At 39.6% G+C, this 22,251-nt stretch overlaps 1 protein-coding gene across 9 annotated transcripts in view; it reads left to right on the forward strand.

Annotated features, from left to right (window-relative positions):
• UVRAG (UV radiation resistance associated) overlaps window positions 1-22,251 on the forward strand; it is a 331,075-nt gene that overhangs the window by 79,310 nt on the left and 229,514 nt on the right. For all 9 annotated transcript variants that reach the window (XR_012423532.1, XR_012423530.1, XR_012423531.1 and 6 more), the window contains one exon: window positions 21,983-22,068. Coding sequence is in view for 6 of the 9 variants with exons in the window: in XM_065528736.2 (XP_065384808.1) it covers window positions 21,983-22,068 (86 nt within the window). In the remaining 3 variants the exon portion in view is untranslated. The remainder of the gene's footprint in view (window positions 1-21,982; window positions 22,069-22,251) is intronic.

Here is a 22,251-nt window from a genome sequence, read left to right on the forward strand (position 1 = left end):
CGGCTAAGTTTTTGTATTTTTAGTAGAGACGGGGTTTCACTGTGTTAGCCAGGATGGTCTCGATCTCCTGACCTCGTGATCCGCCCGTCTCGGCCTCCCAAAGTGCTGGGATTACAGGCTTGAGCCACCGCGCCCGGCCAATGATAGTATTAATAGCTAAAATGTATTGAGCATCACTGTATGTCAAACACTGTAAGAGCTTTACATCTATTATTGTATTTAATCCCCCAAGAACCTTATAGCCAAATCCTCAGAGCTGTTGAAGATTTGAGTAAGCCAATAACTAATACCCCTTTCTTCTCCTGAGTTTGGAGCAAGTTCAGAAATAGGTGATAGTCTGTAATCCCAGTGGATTTTGGGAGGCTGAGCTGGGAGGATCACTTGAGCTCAGGAGTTCAAGACCAGTCTGGGCAACATAGCGAGACCTCATCTGTACTAAAATCAAACAAAAAATTAGTCAGGTGTGGTGACATGTGTCTGTAGTCCTAGCAACTTGAGGGGCTGAGGCGGGAGGATTGCTTGAGACCGGGATGTTGGTGGTGCAGTGAGCCCTGATGGTGCCACCGCACTCCAGCCTGGGCCACAGACGAGACCCTGTCTCGGCGGCAGGAGGGCGGGAAGGATAGGTGATAGATAAATGGAGATCAGAACATTGGCTTTATTGTTAATAAAACTGACGGACAAATGTGGTTTAAATTCTGTGACTAAAAATGCTTGTCGATTCCTTCTATATACTTCTTCCTGGACTGAACCTCCCTCACAAAATAACAAAACAAATGAAACCAAAGTCTTCCTCTTATAGGAACAAAGCCTGAGCCTCCAAGCCAGAAGCGAAGTTTGTATGCGTGGTTAGATAGGTTGTTTCTGATTGCAGATAACCTAGAAAGAATTAAGCCAGTCACACATAGGTCCATCTCTGAAGCCCAGCTGTCAGATCAGTCATCTGCTGGTCCTGGAGAGGAGTGAGTGGAGGACAAAGAGAAGCTGCAATTGCTCTTTTCATGACCTTTTCTCCTGAGAAATGGAGTGGGGCATTTGTCTCCTGTGTAGGAACATGGGAATGCAGAGGAAGTGTTTCCCTCTAACAGGAATAATAGCTAGTATTTAGTGAGCACTTCTGTGCTGGCACTATGCTAAACACTTTACACATTCTACCTTATTTAAACCTCACACTTGGCCTTTCATAGAAGAGGACACTGGTACAGAGAACTTAAGTAACCGTCCCCAAATTACACAGCTCCCTAAGTAGCAGAGCTGCGATTCAAAAGCAGATGGTCAGTACATGCTATTGAATATATGATCGTAATAAGTGGTGTACTTTCCCCTATTGTCCTTCAGTTAGTGAGCTTTGTTAATGGGTAAGTTCAGCAGATCTTGGCCCCCTTTACCAGCTTTCAAATGAACACCTGACATGTAGACTGAACCTTAAAAAACCTTTTTTGCCTTTTTTAACAAAGCTGCAAACAGAGTTTCCAGTCAAGATGACATTGTTAGTGTACACTTTGAGACCTTCCTCAGCACCAAACAAAAAGCAAGGATTGATGAAATCAGAGAAATGTAAAAGAAATATTCCTGGCTGGTGTGGTGGTTCACACCTGTAATCTCAGCACTATGGGAGGCCGAGACAGGTGGATCACAAGGTCAGGCATTCACGACTATCCTGGCCAACATGGCAAAACCCCATCTCTACTGAAAATACAAAAATTAGCCAGGCATGGTGGCAGGCGCCTGTAATCCCAGCTACTCTGAGGCTGAGGCAGGAGAATTGCTTGAACCCAGGAGGTGGAGGTTGCAGTGAGCCGAGATCATGCCACTGCACTCCAGCCTGGGTGACAGAGGAAGACTCCGTCTCAAAAAAAAAAAAAAGAAGAAATATTTCTTCCTAAAACAAACAAGAAACCAAGACAATAAACATCTCCTGAACAGAAATGTAATAGAAACTCAAAAGAAGTGGGAAGAAGCAGAAGACTTGGGCCTTCTGGCCATCCTGCCCAGAAGTAGACAGAAAGATGGGCTTCTCAGGGCAAAATGAGCACAAAAAGCTGAGTGGGGCTCTCCCTATTACAAAAGGGGCCGAGAAAAGACAGCTTAGAGAAACTGCACAACTTTAAGAATAATCCTAAAAAGGGAAATTTGAAAAGCTACCAGCGAGAAAGGAAATACTATTATTTACGAATTAGGCTGATGGCAGACTTCTCATCAACAACAGTAGATGCCAGAAGAACTATGTCTTCAATGTGCTATTAATAATTAATTCTGTTTCTAGTAAACTTTTAGTCAAGAGTGAGACCAGCTAGGGCAACATAATGAAATACTATCTCTATAAAATTAAAAAAAAAAAATTAGCCAGGCATGGTACATGCCTATAGTCTAAGCTGCTTGGGAGGCTGAGGTGGAAGGATTGTTTGAGCCAGAAATTCAAGGCTGCAGTGAGCTATGATCGCACCACTGCACTCTGGCCTATGTGACAGAAAAAAAAAAGTGAGGGTGAGAGAGAGAGTATTTTATTGATTGATTGAGACAGAGTCTCACTCTGTTGCCCAGTCCCACCTCGGAGTAGCAGGGATTATAGGTGTGAACCACTGCACCTGGCAGAGATAGTTTTAAATGCATAAAGATTGAGAGTTTACTTCCCACAGACCCTTTACCCATGCTGAATGATGCAAATAGAAAATGATACCAAATGGAGCATGTAGTATGTAAGAAAACAGCAAGGGGTATACAAATGGTTAAAACATTAGTGAATTTAATTTCTGACTGTAAGCTAACAAACAAAAATAAATATCTGATAAGCATATGTGCTTTAAGGTGAAACAAACCAGGCCATTGTTATTCAAAATGTGTAGTCTGGACCAGAGCTCGTCTAGGAACTGTCTGTCACAATCTGTGGTGAGCAACATGGAAAAAGTAAGGGTAAAAGTTTCAGAACTTCTATAGCAATATGACGTTATTGTGACTCTTCATTGTGTTTTACGAAAGTATCAGTTCACAATGGAATGAACAACAACAACAACAACAAATCCAGCCAACTGGTCCTACCCCACAGAGAGTGAAAAGCATTGCCCTAGACAACAATAATGAGAGTGGGTGTTCAAAGGGTTAAGACTCACTGACGTCACTGATTTGTTTGGGAAGAGGATAAAGATAGTAACCAGCTTTAGAATTTGCTAGAAAAAACTGTGGTCAAGTGTACATGTTAAAAATTTAAGGATACCTAGTAAAGGCTAAAATCAGAGGGCTGGGTGTGGTGGCTCACCCCTGTAATCCCAGCACTTTGGTCTCGAACTCCTGATCCCAAGTGATCCGTCCGCCTTAGCCTCCCAAAGTGTGGGGATTACAGCCATAAGGCACCGTGCCCAGACCGTATAATCCTAGCACTTTGAGAAGCTGAAGTGGGAGGATTGTTTGAAGCCAGGAGTTTGAGACCAACCTGGGCAACAAAGAGAGACTCCCGTCTCTACCAAAAAAAAAAAAAAAAAGTTGGAAAACAGAGATTATAGATTTCTAATTAGCAGAGGAAAAAAGAGAATAGGAAGTATAGAAAGCTTTGTCAACTTGGTAGGAAACAAAAAAGGAAACAAAAGGTAAAAAGAAACATGTAGTGTGGGGGTAACATTAAGTCCAAATATATTTGTAATCACAATAATTATAAATGGATGTCATATAGGTTTGAAGTATTTCATTTAAAACTTTAAAAATGCTAAAGTAACAAGGCTTTGAGAACAGGATTAAATTTTAAGAATGAGTATTTTATACAGAAGAGGAAAAGTTATTCTTAGGAAGCAATGACAGAGCACATTTTTTTTTTTTTTTGGAGCCATTCTCCTGCCTCAGCCTCCCGAGTAGCTGGGACTACAGGTGCCCGCCACCTCGCCCGGCTAGTTTTTTTTTTTTTTTTTTGTATTTTTTTAGTAGAGACGGGGTTTCACCGTGTTAGCCAGGATGGTCTCAATCTCCTGACCTTGTGATCCACCTGTCTCGGCCTCCTAAAGTGCTGGGATTACAGGCTTGAGCCACCGCGCCTGGCCCAGAGCACATTTTAAAGCAGCTTTCAATAATGCCTAAAATTTTTGTTGACCAGTTCTTTGGCATTCTTCTTTTTTACATTAGCTGTGGCCAGAAACAGTTTTATTATTATTGCTGCTGATTATGTTGATGCTAATACTCCCTCTGTCTACATTCTCTTCATATGTCTTCAGCCACTATGGATCTAAAAGCTGAAATTACTTATCTGTTCATAACTTTTCCCTCTTTATTTATCCGCTTCTCTCAAAGGCTTTACATCTTTCCGTTGAGTTTTTAGGAACCAAAATCTCTTAACTATAGAATACAATGGCTAAGTATTTCATTTTCACTTCCAGAAGTGTGTTGGACACTACTTAATATACTGAAAAATTGTTCACTAAACACTGAATTTTAATCCTTTGTTCAGTTACCTATTCTGGCATTATTAGGGAGTGATACATTCTTGTTAATTGTAATAGCAAAATGGTCTTTATTTGGCATCCAAATGTGGCAGTCTTTTTTTTTTTTTTAAAGGAAAAAAAAATAGAGATGAGGTCTCACTGTGTTGCCCAGGATGGTCTGGAACTGCTGGGCTCAAATGATCCTCCTACCTTGGCCTCCCAAAGTGTTGGGGTTACAGGCGTGAGCCACCACACCTGGCCAGATACTGCAGTCTTAAGTGTTTAATAGCAATTCAGACAAAAGATAAGTTGAATAAGTGATGGTACAGATTTTTATCTTGGTTGTAAAAGTGATTCATGATTTTTTTTTTTCCTGGTAAAAAATATCAAGCACCTACTATAAGCCTATTATTAAACTAGGTACTGTGGGATACAAAAGTATAAGACGTGGATTCACAAATTTATTTTCTTTGTTGAGGAGATAAGACAGCATATATTCCAGAAGACATCCAGTTTACAAATGAGTTTAGTTTGAACAATTGTTTTTGGTGTCATTTGTTTGCATCTTGCAAATAATGCAGGTGAGTTATAGCAGAACCTTAAATAATTTGAAGAGCACTTCAGGAAGAGGTTTTAATGTTTGGTGACTATTGGGAAGCAAAGAGGAGCTTTGTTATACCTTGAAATTGTGGATGGAGGTTGGTGAATAAGGCTGGGTAACCTGTAGAGATTTCTACATGGATTTTCTAGGTGGGTTTAACTGCTATGATGGTGATTAGGGGAGGATGAGAAATAAAAGGTTGTTGAGCTATTAAGCTGGAAATCTTTCAGATCTCCATTCAGGATTTTGTCTTTAATGTATACAGGTAAGATTATCTTTGCCTGAATTTCCTTTTGGTGACCACTCTTCTTTTGTGGGACTGCTGACAGCTACTTTTTATGAATGCACAGTCCTAGCCATTAGGAATATGGCTGTTGGAGTCAGATTGATATTAATTATAGGCACTCTTGGCAACTACTACTCCAGTAAATGGAAACTTCTACTCACTAGGCTCTAAATCCTATGATAAGAGGAATTACATCTCTAATACTTACCATTGTATTAACACTATATCTCTAGCACAGTGCCTGGTATGTAGTAGGCACTCAATAAAAATTTGTTAGTGAATGAAGGTGAATGCTTGCGTGTTTAGGGCTATCAGGCTATCATAGCAATAATTGAGAATAAAAATCTTGAGTAGATAATATTTGTTCCACCCTGGGTTACCCTCTAGCCTCAACTTTTGGTATTTATTTTTATGTAACTCATAATGGCACAATTACTCCAACTGTTGTGCTATTGATAAGGCGCAAAAGCATTAGACCAGTTGTTATAACACTGGAGTGAAATTACTTATAGACAAATCTCTGAAGATTGAAGAGCTGTGAAGATAAGTATATAGATATATAGAGATATAAGTAAGAATTTCATTTTCTGATTAGAAGCTATAGCAGTAATATCTTTACAGTCCAGTAGATGGCAATACTTTCTCATTTTAATGGAAAAAATTAGAGTAGGCATAGAATCCAAGTCAAAAGGAGCAAATCTTTGTGAATGAAAGAAACTCAGGATATTGAAATAGCAATCTGGTGATGAATTTCACAAAAATAACCATATAACTTGATTGTCTCAAGTACATAGGCTGAGATTGAAGATTTAGTTATAATAAGTTTCAGGATCTGTTTTGAAAGCCTGCACAAATGAAAACTCCTTATTTCATATTTTTCAATTTGTTCTGGTACTGTGCTCCTTGAGCAAATCAATGAACTTCTCTTAGTTTTAGGTTCCTCATCTCAAAAGTAAGAAAATCCTAATTAGCTGTATAACACTGCAGGGAATATTAGTTATCTAGCCCAACACTCTTATTTCGTAGATGGAAAAACTGACATTCAGGGGGCTTATGATTTCTTGAACTTGACATGGCAAGTTAGCTCCATACTACAAATGATAACTTAGACATAGCTATAATTTATTTTATTTATTATTACTTTTGAGATGGAATCTCATTCTATCACCCAGGCTGGAGTGCAGTGGCATGATCTTGGCTCACTGCAACCTCTACCTCCCAGGTTCAATCGATTATCCTGCTTCAGCCTCCCAAGTAGCTGGGATTATAGGCAACCGCCACCACACCCAGCTAATTTTTGTATTTTTAGTAGAGATGGGGTTTCACCATATTGGCCAGGCTGGTCTTGAACTCCTGAGCTCAAGTGATCTACCTACCTCGGCCTCCCAGAGTGCTGGGATTACAGGCGTGAGCCACCAGCTGCTATAATTTATTCATCTCTATATATCTCTATACTTACCTTCATAGCTCTTTAATCTTTAGAGATTTGTCTATAAGTAATTTCACTCCAGGCTTATAACAACCTTAGAGGAAGGTAGGGCCAATTTATCATGATTTGCTTAAAAGAAATTGAGTCACAGAGGGGCAAAGTGACTTCCTTTCACTCCTTGACTTAGTCATTTCCATACAATGAATTGCCCCTTTCTCTTTGCTCCTGAAGCCCTTTTGACATACCTCTGTTAGTAGCTGTTGAGTTTATTATAATTTTTTCAATTGTATATCTGTCTCTCTTTCTAGAAGGTACAAACTGTATCTTAACTTTGTATCTGTAATACCAGGCTCAGTAGCAGGCATCTAATAGGTATATAGTAAGTGCTTACGGAATAAAAATGAATGGCCAAGATAGTAGGATGGAGTTGTGGCAGAACCCGGATCAGAACATATCTCTCCCTCTTTATAGACATGCACTTTCTTCATTGTGCTGTATCACCTGTGAAGAGGTGATGTGATAGAAGATTTTCATCATTTAATTCTTGTTTGAGGTTTCTTCCATCATTTAATTTCACTCTGATTATATACTGTTAGCGATACCTCCTTTAACTTATAGCATCTTAGGTGGACAAGTAGTAGTATTTTCATTTTCAGGATAAAGATGCTGAAACCCAGAGAAGTTAAGAGATTTCCATGTAGTTAACTTTGTAGAACTGAGAAATTAAATAGATGGTTATTTTCTCTTGCTAGTCATTCTAATGGATAACTTGTTTCCAAAGCACGTCCCACACAGTATGCAAGCAGGACATCATTCAGAAGTAGGGATTAAGTGTCCCAAGTAAAGCCAATATTTTAATAACAGGGACCTGGATATGGTATATTTCTGTCCAGGTCTTTTAGTACATTATCAAGCAAAAGTTGGAAAAACATTTAAAAAGTCCATTCCTATGCATATTCTGTTTAGTTTTCCTTTCTCCTGCCTTACAAAATAGAAGAAACGATAGAAGAAACGAAGACTGGGAAAATCCTCAGGGGCTGTTGATAATAGCCGCTTGCTTTATTATAAAACATCTAGAGATCTGAGCCCAGATTAAATCCAGGGTAAAATTTTATTTCTGAACTATTTGAACTGGTGTGATTGTGTACTAACAGTATTATACTAGGTAGGTATAGAGTTTTTGTTTGTTTTATTCTAAAATATTTTTCCCGGCCGGGCGCGGTGGCTCAAGCCTGTAATCCCAGCACTTTGGGAGGCCGAGACGGGCGGATCACGAGGTCAGGAGATTGAGACCATCCTGGCGAACACGGTGAAACCCCGTCTCTACTAAAAAATACAAAAAACTAGCCGGGCGAGGCGCCGGGCGCCTGTAGTCCCAGCTACTCGGGAGGCTGAGGCAGGAGAATGGCGTAAACCCGGGGGGCGGAGCTTGTAGTGAGCTGAGATCCGGCCACTGCACTCTAGCCCGGGCGACAGAGCCAGACTCCGTCTCAAAAAAAAAAAAAAAAAAAAAAAAAAATATATATATATATATATATATATTTTTTTTTTTCCCATTTCTCTTCTCAGGAATGCAGAGCTTTAAAAAAACTACCATTGCCAGTTTTCGTTTACTGAGTGCCTGCTATGAGACACTATATCAGATAGGTTACATATTTTTATTTAATCTGTGTGTAACAGACCCATGAGGAAGTTCTCCTCCTTTTATGGGTGAAGTACCTTAGAAGAAAGCATTAAACTACTGACCCAAGCAAGATGGCATAGGTGGTGAAGAGCAGATCCATGATTCGAGCCCAGGTCTGATTCATTTGAAGGCTTGTTTTCTTAACCACTATGCTGCATGGCATCTCCACATTTCTTCCCACTTCATGTAGTGTGACAGCATACAAAGTCTCCGCCTTCACATTAACCAACACAAAGCATAACCAGTTGTGCATTGTGGGAATCAAATGAGAGAATACACGTGTAAACACTTTGAACAGTATCTCAGTGCTTTATTCTGCAGACTTTGGGCATTTATTATTGTAGAGTGGGCATGCAATGCCCATGAGACCATCAACCCACTGAAGTCCACAAAAGTTCCACACATTAGTCACTGTATTTGGCTTCCCTCTAAGTCTTTTTTCCCCCTTTTCTCTTGGATCGAATTAGCTTTTGACAGATGTTTGGAAAATCATCTTATCCTGTAATTCATATTTATAAACCCTGCTGCTGCAGTGTGGTCCCCATTCTCTCTCTTCATTGAAGCCAGAGAATAATCTGGGAAAACGCCACGTTTCCTGTTATGAATTTGGAAGATCTTGTCTTCTTAGCACAATTTTTGAGAATTTTTAATACTCTAAAATTCAAAGCCACGTATGGTTCTTCATATAGATGTTTTAGATTCTTGAGATGTAAACAGAAACAGGGCTCGACTTGTTCTCACCAGGGGATTCAGAGAGTTTAAAATTTTGTTTTGTTTAATATTTTGAAAACTTGTTTTCACCATTCTTGTTTAGATTTGTGTAGAGGGCATTTTTGAGCCCCCTCACCCCATCCTGTAAGTCAGTTTCTGTTTCAACTGTTGTACAAAGCTGAGAATCTTCTCTCACTCTCTTTTTTTTCTCTCTCCATGAATGCTCGTTAACATACTGTCACTGTTGCCTTCTCTTTCTTCTCTCTGCTTTCACGGTTGTAGTAATTTGGGCATACATCCTTTCTTCCTATTAAGGCGTATGCTCATTTAGGGCTGAGGTTATGCCTTACTCAGTTTTAAAGTCTCAGACTTTGCTTACTGAGTATTTTTCCATGAGTGAATGAAGTCTACTAGGATCACGTTGTTCCCATCTCTATTTTAAGGTAGACTTTTTGCTTAAGGGATGGCTACTTTAGCAGGGTTACTTTCAGTCCTCATGTCATGGAGGAGCATTGAAGGCACTTAGTCCACTTCATACTTGGAGTGTGTGCCTGTGATTGTGATTATTTTCTGAGTATATTTGAAGTATGAACAAAAACATCTTCATCTCTGTTGATCTAAATTTAAAATCATTAATTTTAGTTTCAGGATCTGTACATCTTTGCTTAATGATACTATTCTTATTTCTCAGTGCTTCTCACTGTTTTAAAGGAGAGGAAAAACATTCTCTGTTGTCTCAAACATTGGGCCAAATCTGAGGGGATGTACTCATTCAGCTCAGGTTAATTGTCTAAGAAGAGGTCTCACCTTTCTTCCTTAACTACTCAGCATCTGGGTTTCATCAGATCTCAGAGCCAGGGGTGTCTAAGGCTTGATGATGCTTAACAGAGATACGTGCACAGTTTTCTTTGGCTTAAACTTGGCTGACACCTAAAAGTGTTGTTAATGTCCAAATGAACATATATACCTAGGAACACAGGCTGTCTATTGATTCATTAGGTAGCTGTAGTCATACAAACAAATACTGTGTTTTAAAAAAGTATACTCATTGCATCTGAAAATGTGCTCAAGTAGTAGGATGAGCCATTGTTTTTTTTTCCTTGCCCATCAAGATTTCTTATTTTACCTAGGTCAAGTAGAAGAAGACTATTTTCAAAGCTCACTCATGGTTTTATGCATAAATATAGAACACTGGCAAGTCCTGCTGGGAAGAGCTTTCCTCCCAGATATACACCTCCACTTTAGATTTTCATGTATCTGGACATGTGTCAAATTTGCCTGGATGTGTCAGGTATACATATGCTCTCCATAGCCCAAACTGAGCTCATTTCCCTTCCCCTCTCAAAATACTTCCTGCTGTGTTTCTTAGTGAAGTGAATGGTTCCACAGTCCACCTACTTTCTCAGGTCAGAACATAGAGTTGTCCTCAGTCCCTTCTTCTGTGTTTCAATCACTACTGATGGTGGCTGCTACTTTTTTCCTGGTTCTTGACATTATAGTCAGATTTATTTTTCTAAAATGCTTATCATGTTCTTCCTTTATTCAAATCTTGTCAGCAGTGTTTGCCCTCAATAATTAATGAATTATGAGGTCTTGCTATTCCTTATTTCTAAACACTCCATCCTTAATACTTTCTTAGGCTAAGATTTGTTCACATCAGTTTTAGGTTTTAGCTAAGGCTCCATTTCCATAGGAAGGTTTTTCTGTGATGTACCTCTTAAGTCCAGTGTGGACAGATCCCTTTTATATGCTTCCGTAGCACCTGGTATTACATTTCCCTCGTCACTGACCCTTATCCTATTATATTCTGATTGCCTATTTGCTTACCCCTCTTACCTGCTACACTGTAAACTGTGCGAGGGCAGGGACAGTGTCTGTTTTCACCTGTTGATCCCTAGTACTTAGCACTGTGTCTGGCATGTAATAATAATCCAGTACATTCTTGTCAAATGAGTGAATGAAGCTTCTGTAGCAGCAGATAATTAGAAATTCTGTTGGAATACACCACTTGGTCGTTATTAGTATAGCTCAGCAGTCCCCAACCTTTTTGCACCAGGGATCAGTATTGTGGAAGACAAGTTTTTCCACGGATGGGAGTGGGGACAGTTTCAGGATGAAACTGTTCCACCTCAGATCATCAGGCATTAGTTAGATTTTCATAAGAAGTGCACAACCTAGATCCATTACATGTGTAGTTTACATTATGGTTGGAGGTCCCATGAGAATCGAATGCCCTAGCTGATCTGATAGGAGGTAGAGCTCAGGTGGTGATGCTTGCGCTGGGGGTTGGGAACCCCTAGTATAGCTTGTTACTCAGAATTGTAGTTCTTTTAGCGGTTTCTGACATTTCTGCATAGATACCTGCCAAATTATTATACTTTAAATGGAGCTCTTCATTTTTTCTCTCCAAGGTTGCTTTCTCTTCCAGTTTTCCATGTCTTTATTAACTATTTTTTCAGTTATCCTGGCCTCAAATTTTATAGTTAAGTGTTGATTTTTTTTTTTTTTTTTTTTTTGAGGCGGAGTCTCGCTCTGTCGCCCAGGCTGGAGTGCAGTGGCGCGATCTCGGCTCACTGCAAGCTCCGCCTCCCGGGCTCCCGCCATTCTCCTGCCTCAGCCTCCCGAGTAGCTGGGACTACAGGCGCCGCCACCACGCCCGGCTAATTTTTTTGTATTTTTTTAGTGGAGACGGGGTTTCATTGTGTTAGCCAGGATGGTCTCGATCTCCTGACCTCGTGATCCGCCCGTCTCGGCCTCCCAAAGTGCTGGGATTACAGGCTTGAGCCACCGCGCCCGGCCTTGATTTTTTTTTTTAATCCATTCTATTCAGTCAGCCACTAGACTCTTCTGAGTTCTTATTTGAAATGGTTCTGGTATCTGTGGCTACTTTTCCATCTCCATTGCCATAATCCAAGCTCAGATCAACATTCCCAAAGGGCTGGGTCACTGCAGTAGTTTCCTGGCAGGCCTATGGACTCTAGTCTCTTTGTATCCACTCTGTCTTACTGCTGCCTGGTTAATCTTGCTAAAGGATGCTTTCGTTTTTTATTCCTTTGCTTAAAGATTGTAGGGAGTAAATTTTTATTGTCTGCTAGATGTGTCCAACTCTCTGGTCTGATTGCTTTCTCTCCATCAGCCCAAATTCAGTCAGTTGTATTGTACTTTGGGTTCTATCTCTGCTTTTATCTCTCTTCTTCCTTCTCTTCCTCCTCCCCACCTTCCTTCTCTCCCCCATCTTCCTTCCTCCTCCTCCCCACCTTCCTCCTCGTCCTCTTTTTCCGTTTCTGTTGGTTTTTATTACCATTGCCATTGGTGGATTTGGAACCCTCTTTATGTTTTGTATGTATGGATTTTTATAGTAGCCTCCTATCGGATAGTTGGACAGTCTTCTTCCTCCAATTTTTCAGGTTTGTCAATACCAGAGTAACTCTCCTTAAATGTAGCTCTGATTATAAACTCTAAGCTGTTAGAAACCTTCCATGAGTTCTTACTGCCTGTAGGTTGTCTTTACATTTTAGCATGGTATTCAAGGCTTGCTGTGTTCTGGCCCTCCTTACTTATTCAGCTGTATCTCCCACTACTTCCCTCTCCAGGGATCCAAATAATTTCCACGTCACTGAAGCTAAACGAATTGGACTACTATTTAATTTTCTCTGAATGCAGCTTGTGTTTTCCTGCTGTCGTACTTTGGCTAAAGGTGTTCAGTCTGTGTGGGACTTTCCTTCACTGCCGTTCAGCTTTTCAGTACTACTTAATCCATCCCAAATACTGCCACCCCTGCAGTCTTTGATGTTCCTGTTCTACTAGATGGAATCTTTACCGCAGCAGAACTCCTGTAGCTTTTTAAAAAGCCTTTCTTATGGCACTCTTGCATTATTTGATTCACTTGGAACGTTCACTGGGTTGTGTACTCTTATGAGGACAGTAGTAATAATGGCCTAACACCATCTATGTACTCGGTGTTCAGGAAACACCGAAAGGAATAAGTATATGTGTAATGCTGTTTGCTTCCTAATCAGTTATCCTACTAACAGGGTTATTTCTGTATACATTTTGTAGTTTTAATGAAGTTAAGGACAGTCTTGTGTTGTTGCAGCTAAAAACTCTCAAAATATGTAGTAACATGTTTTAAAACGTGACTCATCCAATGAGCTAGTAGAGCGGTAAGCAAACCGTGGTCCACCACATAGTTTTGTATAGCTTGCAACTAAGACTGATTTTACATTTTTAAAGAATTTTAAAGAAAAAATAAGAATATGTGGCAGAAATGACATGTGGCCTGCAAAGCCTAAAACATTTACTATGTGGCCCTTTATGGAAAATGTTTGCTGACCACTCATCTAGAAATACACCTGACTTGCCTGGAATTACTCCTGCTCGTTGGGTATGTTAAATTATCTATTTCTCTGAGCAGTTTAATAGGCACTCACCCAGACTGGTTACTATTCCGTTCCTTGAAGAAGAATCGTTAGGCCGGACTTCAGAAGAATTTTGAGTGACATGTAAATCTCTTCTGGGCTCTTTGGCACTTGGCAGTATCTCACACAGATAACCAGATACAAATGAGCCGTTTCTTTCCATTATAATCCTTCATCCGAAGTCTGTCAGGATCGAACATCTGGTGAAGTTAGATGTCATTCAGAACAAGGCTCTTAGCATATTTCAAGAATGTTAATTGCTAAGTGATGGCTGAAACAGGAGGGCTTAATAATGTCCTTAAATTGCCTTAAATGTACATGGACTCAGAATTTTTAGAATTGGAAAAGGTCTTAGAGATCATCGAGTATAGCCTGGTTCTTAAGAACATGGGCTGTGGAGCCAGACTGCATGGCTCTTCTCTTTAATCCTCTTTGTGTCTCAGTTTCCACACCTTTAAAGTGGGGATAATAATAGCACCTATTTCACAGGGGTTTGTGAACATTAAATGTGTTAACATTTAACACTTTAACAGTTAGCTAACCTTGACATGTAAAATACAATACTGCCTGCCACATTGTAAATGCATGTAAACATTACTTTTTATATTGCTGTTTTTTTATTACTGTTTTTATTACTAGTAGTTGCATCTCATTTTATAATTAAGGAAACTGAGGCCTAGGAGAGTTAAATTATTTTCCTCACTTATGCGATAGGCAGAGTAGATTAAAGCCCAGGATCCCAGCTTCCAGTTGAATGTTCTTTCCCTGTTATAAAGCGTGGCTTTTAGTTGTATGTCAGTGGGTGTGGATAAATTTTTTATAGTCAGAAAAAATATTTGGCAGCTTTTTCCATAAAATAAGAAAAGCTAAGTAGAACATCATTAATCATTTCTCCTGAGAATCTTAAATCTACTTCTCAAGTCTTCTATTATTTGGATTTTGTTGCTGATTTATAAGACTGTCTCCTCTGTCCTCATTTTCCTCATCTGCCCTTAAAATGTGTAGATTATTTCTTAGCATCCGTTTTTTTAAATTGAGGTGAAGTTAATGTAACATGAATTAACTATTTTGAAGTTTGCAATTCAGTGGCTCTGGGTACATTCACAATGTTGTGTACCACCATCTCTGTCAAGTTGCAAAACATTTTCATAATCCCCAAATAAAACTCTGTACCTATGAAGTGCTCACTTTCTATTTTGCTGTCCTTTAAACCTCTGGCAAACACCAGTTTGCTTTCCATCTCTATGGATTTACCTATTTTGGGTATTTCATACAAATTGAATTATATAGTATGTGACCTTTTGTTCTGGCTTTTTTTTCACTTAGTGTAATGTTTTGGTGTTGCATCTACATGTAGGAAGGAATGGACTTCGTTCCTTTTTAGGGCTGAGTAATATTCTTTTTTTTTTTTTTTTTGAGACGGAGTCTCACTCTGTCGCCCAGGCTGGAGTGCAGTGGCCGGATCTCAGCTCACTGCAAGCTCCGCCTCCCGGGTTCACGCCATTCTCCTGCCTCAGCCTCTCGAGCAGCTGGGACTACAGGCGCCCGCCACATCGCCCAGCTAGTTTTTTGTATTTTTTAGTAGAGACAGGGTTTCACCGTGTTAGCTAGGATGGTCTCGATCTCCTGACCTCGTGATCCACCCGTCTTGGCCTCCCAAACTGCTGGGATTACAGGCTTGAGCCACCGCGCCCAGCCGGGCTGAGTAATATTATATTGCATGTGTACACACACGCAGTCACACACACACATTTTGTTTATTCATCTGTTGATAGACATTTGTATCGTTTCTATATTTTTGACTGTTGTGAATAGTGCTGCTGTGAACATTCGTGTACAACTGTTTGTTTGAGTGTCTGTTCTCAGTTCTTTTAGGTATGTACCTAGGAGTGAAATTGCTGGGTCATATTATAATTCTGTGATTACCTTTTTGAGGAACTGCTAAACTTTTTTTTTTACAGTGGCTGACCAATACATTCTTAACAGCAGTATGTGAGGGTTCTCATTTCTCCACATCCTCACGAACACTTATCTTCTGTTTGTTATGCCATTTGTGTATCTTTATTTGGAGAATGTCTCTTGCAGTTCTTTGCCCATTTTAAAATTGAGTTGTCTTTTTGTTGTTGAATGTATGAGTTCTTTATATCATCTGGATATTAGACCTCTATCAGATATACAATTTGTAAATATTTTCTCCCATTCCGTTGGGTTGTTTTCTACTTACTTGATAGTGTCCTTTGATGTACAAAAGTTTTTAATTTTAATGAAGTATGATTTACTGATTTTTTTTGTACTAATGCTTTTTATATCATATGTAAGAATAGATTGGTAAATCCAAGGTTATATGGATTTACCCCTGTGTTTTCTTCTAATAGTTGTATAGTTTTTTTTTTTTTTTTTAGCTTTATGGTGTTTTGTTGTTGTTGTTTTTGGAGATAGGGTCTCACTCTGTCACCCAGACTGGATTACAGGGGCGTGATCTCAGCTCACTTCAACCTCTGCCTCCTGAGTTCAAGTTATTCTCTTGCCTCCAACCTCCCGAGTAGCTAGGATTACAGGTGCGTGCCATCACGCCCCGGCTAATTTTTCTATTTTTAGTAGAGACGGGGTTTTACCATGTTAGTAGCTAGGCTGGTCTCGAACTCCTGACCTCAAGTGATCTGCCCACCTCAGCCTCTCAAAGTGCTGGGATTACAGGCGTGAGCCACTGTGCCTGACCAGCTTATGGTTTTACAGTTAAGTCTTTGATTCATTTTGAGGTAATTTAAAAATATGGTATTAAGAATAGATCCAACTTCATTCTTTTACATGTGACTATCCAGTTTTTTTTAAGCACCGTTTGATGAAAAGACTTATTTCCCCATTGAGTAGTCTGTGAACCTTTGTTGAAAATCAGTTGATCATAGATGCATCGATTTATTTCTGGATTCTCAGTTCTATTTTGTTGATTTATATATCTGTCCTTATGCCAGTGCTATCCTGATTTGACTATTGTTGCTTGGTATTAAGTTGAAATTGGGATGTGCGAATCTTCTAACTTTGTTCTCTTCAATATAATTTTGGCTATTGACCCCTTGCAATTCCATATGAATTTGAGAATTGGCTTTTCCATTTCTGTAAACAAGGCTGCTGGAATTTTGATAGAGATGGCATTGAATGTCTAGATTGCTTTGGGTATTGTTGCTATGTTGATAATATTAAGTCTTTAAATCCATGAACATGGGATGCCATTTTATTTATTTTGGTCTAGTTTGGAATACACTTTATTTATTTTTCTTGCCTAATTATTCTGGCTAGAACTTAGAGTACAAATGTTGAGTAGAAGCGGCGAGAGCAATCACCTTGTCTTTCTTGTTTTTGATATTGGGGGAAGACTTTGAGTCTTTCACCATTGAGTATGATGTTAGCTGTGGGTTTTTTGTAGATACCCTTTATCAGGTCTGGGAAATTCCTTTCTATTCCTAGTTTGTTGATTTTTTTTTTTTTTTTTTTTTAAATCATGGAAAGGTGCTGAATTTTGTCAAATGCATTTTCTGCATCAACTGAGATGACTATGTGTGTTGTGGTGTATTACACTGATCCTTCCTTCCTTTCTTTTCTTTCTCTTTTTGACAGAGTCTTGCTGTGTCACTTAGGCTGGAATGCAGTGGCACAATCATGGCTCACTGTACCCTCAAACTCCTGGGCTCAAGTGATCCTCCCACCTCAGCCTCCTGAGTAGCTGGGACTACAGGCATGCATCACCATGCCAAGCCAATTTCTTTGTTTAAAAAAATTTTTTTTGTAGAAATGGTGTCTCACTATGTTTCCCAGGCTGGTCTCTAACTCCTGGGCTCTAGTGATCCTCCTGCCTGTGCCTCCCAAAGTGCTGGTATTACAGGGGCCCAGCCTGATTGATTTTCATGTATCGAAACTCCCTTGCATACCCTGTATGAATTTCAGCTGTTCATGGTGTATAATCTTTAAAAAAATTTATTTGTGTTAAATTACAAATACACAAAATTTACTATCTTAACCATTCTAAGTGTACAGTTTAGTGGCATTAGGTACATACCTTTCACACTGTTGTGCAACTATTGCCACCATCCATGTATTTCATCTTGCAAAACTTTTCACCTTGCAAAACTGAAACTCTCCATTAAACAATAATTCCTCATTCTCCCCTCTCCCTCGTCCCTGCCGGTTACCCTTCAACTTTCTGTTTCTAAGATTTTGACTACTCTAGGTACCTCATGAATGAATGGATATTTTCCCTTTGATTGGCTTATTTCACTTAATATAATGTCCTCCAACTTCATCAATGTTTTCACATGTGTCAGAATTTCCTTCCTTTTTAATGGTGAGTAATATTTCATTGTGTAAATATACCATGTTTTGTTTACCCATCACCTGTCTGTGGACACTTGGGTTGCTTCCACCCCTTGGCTGTTGTAAATCATGCTGCCATGAATATGGATATACAAATGGCACTTCCCATTCTTGCTTTCACTTTTGGGGAGTATATACCCAGAAATAGTTGCCAGGTTGTGGGTTATAATTCTTTTAATATGCCACTAGATCACTTTCACTAGTATTTTGTTGAAGATTTTTATATCTGTATTCATAAAGGATATTGGTCTATAGTTTTCTTGTGACATTTTTGTCTGGTGTTGGTATCAGGATAGTATTGGTCTCATAGAATAACTTAAGAAGTGTTTCCTTGCTTTTATGGTTTTTGAAGACTTTGAGAAGGATTCGTGTTAAATAATTGGTATAATTCACCACTCAAATAATCTGGTTCTGGGCTTATTTTATTTTTTATTTTTTTGAGACAGGGTCTCGCTCTGTCTTCCAGGCTAGAGTGCAGTAGTGCAATCTTGGCTCACTGCAGGCTCCACCTCTCGGGTTCACACCATTCTCCTGCCTCAGCCTCCTGAGTAGCTGGGACTACAGGCGCCCGCCACCACACCCGGCTAATTTTTGTATTTTTAGTAGAGACGAGATTTCACCGTGTTAGCCAGGATGGTCTCGATCTCCTGACCTTGTGATCTGCCCACCTCAGCCTCCCAAAGTGCTGGGATTACAGACGTGAACCACCGTGCCCGGCTTTTTTTTTTTTTTTTTGGTGGGAGTTTTGTGATTACAAATTCTGTCTACCTCTTTATCTGTTATAGGTCTGTTCAGATTTCCTGTTTCTTCTTGAGTCATTTTTGGTAGTTTGTATATCATTTTGTCTAGGTTATCTGATTTGCTGGAACACAATTAATTGTTCACTGTATTCTTTTATAAACCTTCTTATTTCTGTAAGGTTGGTAATAACATTCCCACTTCTTTCTTGATTTTAGTGATTTGAGTCTTCTTTCCTTTCCCTTTGGTTAGTTTACCTTAAGATTTGTCAACGTGCCAGGTGCAGTGGCTCATGCCTGTAATCCCAGTACTTTGGGAGGCCAAGGTAGGAGGATAGCTTGAATCCAGAAGTTAAAGACCAGCCGTTAGTAAGGCAACATAGTAAGACCCCCTTCTCTATAAAAGATAAAAATTAGCTGGGTGTGGTGGTATATGCCTGTAGTCCCAGCTAATTGGGGGGCTGAGGTGGGAGGATCTCATGAACCCAGGAGTTCAAGGTCAGTCTGGGCAACATGGAGAAACGCCATCTCTACAAAAAAAAAATACAAAAATTAGCTGGGCATGGTGGTGCATGCCTGTAATTCTGGCTACTCTGGTGGCTGAGGCAGGAGGATGGCTTCAGCCCAGGAGGTTGAGGCTGCAGTGAACTGTGATTGCGCCACTACTCTCCAGTCTGGATAACAGAATCAGACCTTGTTTCAAAAAAAAAAAAAAAGAGATTTGTCAGTGTTGATCTTTTTAAAAAATAAGCTTCTCTAGTTTGAATTAATACCAACTTAGTTTTAATACTGTAAAAAGCTTTGCTTCTGTATTCCCCTGCCTTTGTGTCATTGTTTTCACAGATTGCGTCTTTATAATGGTGTGTCCATCAAGATAGATTTATGATTGTTTCATGTATTTGCCTAGTTGATTGTTTTTTAAATGGTAGATCAACTAGACATTCTTAGGCTACATCCAGTTAATAATATGTCTTTTTAAATCTTTATAATGTATTGCTGGTTCAATTTGCTGATATTTCGCTAAGGATTTTGTGTTTCTGTTCATGAGGGATATTGGTGTATAATTTCCTGTGTGTGTGTGTATTGTCTCTGTCTAGTTTTGGCATCAGTAATGCTAGTTTTATAAGTTGGAAATTGTTCCCTTCTCCACTTTCTGAAGGAGTTTGTGTAAAGTGGATCCTCCCTCCCTCCCTCCCTCCCTCCCTCCTTTCTTTCTTTCTCTTTCTTTCTTTCTTTCTTTCTTTCTTTCTTTCTTTCTTTCTTTCTTTCTTTCTTTCTTTCTTTCTTTCTTTCTTTCTTCTCTCTCTCTCTCTCTCTCTCTCTCTCTCTCTCTCTCTCTCTCTCTCTTAAATGTTTGATGAAATTCATCAGTGAGACCATTTAGACATGGATTTTTGTGTGTGGGGGAAGATTTTCAATTGCTTATTCACTAAAACAGTAGATATGGGGCTATTTAGATGTTTTATAGTGTGTCTGGGCACTTTGTGTTTCTTTTCAAGGAACTTGTCTAATTAATCTAAGTTCTCATAGTTATAAGCATAAAGTTGTTAATAATATTCTTCCAATATCCTTTTAATGTCTGTAATGACATAACTTTTAATGCTTCTACTAGCATTATAGCAAATATGTATATGGTGCTTATTACATACCTTTCATTTTACGGATATTAACTTTTAATTCCCATAGTTTGTGAGGCAGTCACTATTATCATCTCCATATTACAGATGAAGAAACCAAGGTTAAACTAAGAGCACTCTGGTACCTTGCTTAAGATTATAGAGCTGTTGTATTGAAGGCTTGAATTGGACTCCTAGTGGGTCTATAGTCTTTTTTTCTATATTACTGTGTACTCTCCCACCGCTCCCTGACCTTTTTTTTTTTTTTTTTTTAAATGACTATTCCTTTTTATCTTTCTTTTTTTTTTTTTTTTTTTGACAGGGTCTTCCTCTGTCACCCAGGCTGGAGTGCAGTGGTGTGACCAGCCAATTGGTTCACCTTGCCTGCTGCCTGGACAGAGCCGATTTATCAGGACAGGGGAATTGCAATAGGGAAAGAGTAATTTATGTAGAGCCAGCTGTGCAGGAGATCGGTGTTTTATCGTTACTCAAATCAGTCTCCTCCTCTGCCTTTCTTAAATGACAGAGATACCTATTCTGTTCTTCTTATGGAATTGTCCTTTGTTCTTTTTAGAAAGTATCCTTGCTCCTTTGTACCCCAGAGTGGAAATACTTGTTTCTGGTGTTCCTAATTAGAACTTGGAATGCCCTTTTCCCCATAAAAAACGTTACATATGATGGCTAGGCATAGTTGAAATATTATTGTTAATTCTCTTTTTGAGTCACATAATATGTTAAAACGACCTCTGGAGCTTCCTTGGGAGGTTCGCCACAATTTGTAATGTGAAACATTGTTTCCGTGGGAAACTGTGAGAAGAAATGTATTTTATTTTTTGACCTAACACCAAATTTATCACTTTTTAAAAACAAGAGATTTTCCCCAAAAGTGAAGAAATAAGAAACAAATCCAGTGTTCATGCATTCCCAAACTGCAGCTGTGATTCCAGGATACCTCCTTCTCTCAAACCGAGCTGGCTTCATGGGAATCCAGTGGTGGTACATGGGTTGAGGGTTCCTTTGTGCTGCATTTTTTACTGACTCTCTCCTGAGTTGTGGGGATAGATTCTGCAGGCTCTTGTGCTGGCCCAAAGGTGCCCAGCCTTGACTCCTCTTCTGTGTCTGTGATCCCAGGTGGGCAGGTCTCCTGGGTCCCTGTGTTCTCAGCAGCTTTCTCAGGCGCCTCTCCCTGCTGCTGTTGCCCCAAGTGATGTTCAGTCATCAGCCTTCATCTGGAGCTCTCTCATTGTGGGTGTGATCCTTGTCATCTTCTGTCGCTGTGGAGACATTACCAAAGTGGGTCGAGGATCCGTGTTCATCTCTCTCTGGGGATGACGGGTCAGCACAAGGGTGGCAGCGTTGGGTGACACCTCCAAATCTGCTCTACCCCCTCGGGGTCTGGGGGCTGTTGTCTTGCTCCATGGCTGGGGTGGCAACTGCTGGGTCTGCACTGTGATGGGAGGGAAGGCCGCAGGGCTCGGGGCTGGGCTGGGCGCGCTCCTTCTCCGCTCTTGTCAGATCCCCCCACCAAAACTTATTTTACATTCCCTTGCCCTGAAAGATTAGACTTGTGTTACATGGCAGGTATACTTTACTTTTTGGAATCTCTACAATTTTAGATTCACTCAGTTGTTAATATGTCATATTTTTAAAAAGACAAACATGATTAATTTGTGCATATATTTTATTTTGTTTGGTTTTGATTAATTTGTTGATTAATGTCTTTCAGGGTTATTCAAATACTCAGAAGACTATTCTTCTGCAGGTGGATCAGAACTGTGTTCGCAATTCTTACGATGTCTTCTCTTTGCTACGGTAAGAAACTTCTTAGATTGCCCTGAATTCTAAAGAATCTTTCTCATTTTGAGTTTGTGACATTTCAATGTGAGAAAATTAACGGGAGCTTTAGAGGCTATTATTCAAGTTTACCTTTTTTTAGTGCAAGTGTCATAAATTTTGTAGCTAGAGTGATTTAAGTTTATCTAGTTTACAAAGTCT

The sequence above is a fragment of the Macaca fascicularis genome, chromosome 14 (assembly GCF_037993035.2).
Source record: "Macaca fascicularis isolate 582-1 chromosome 14, T2T-MFA8v1.1".
NCBI classification, from domain to species: domain Eukaryota; kingdom Metazoa; phylum Chordata; class Mammalia; order Primates; family Cercopithecidae; genus Macaca; species Macaca fascicularis.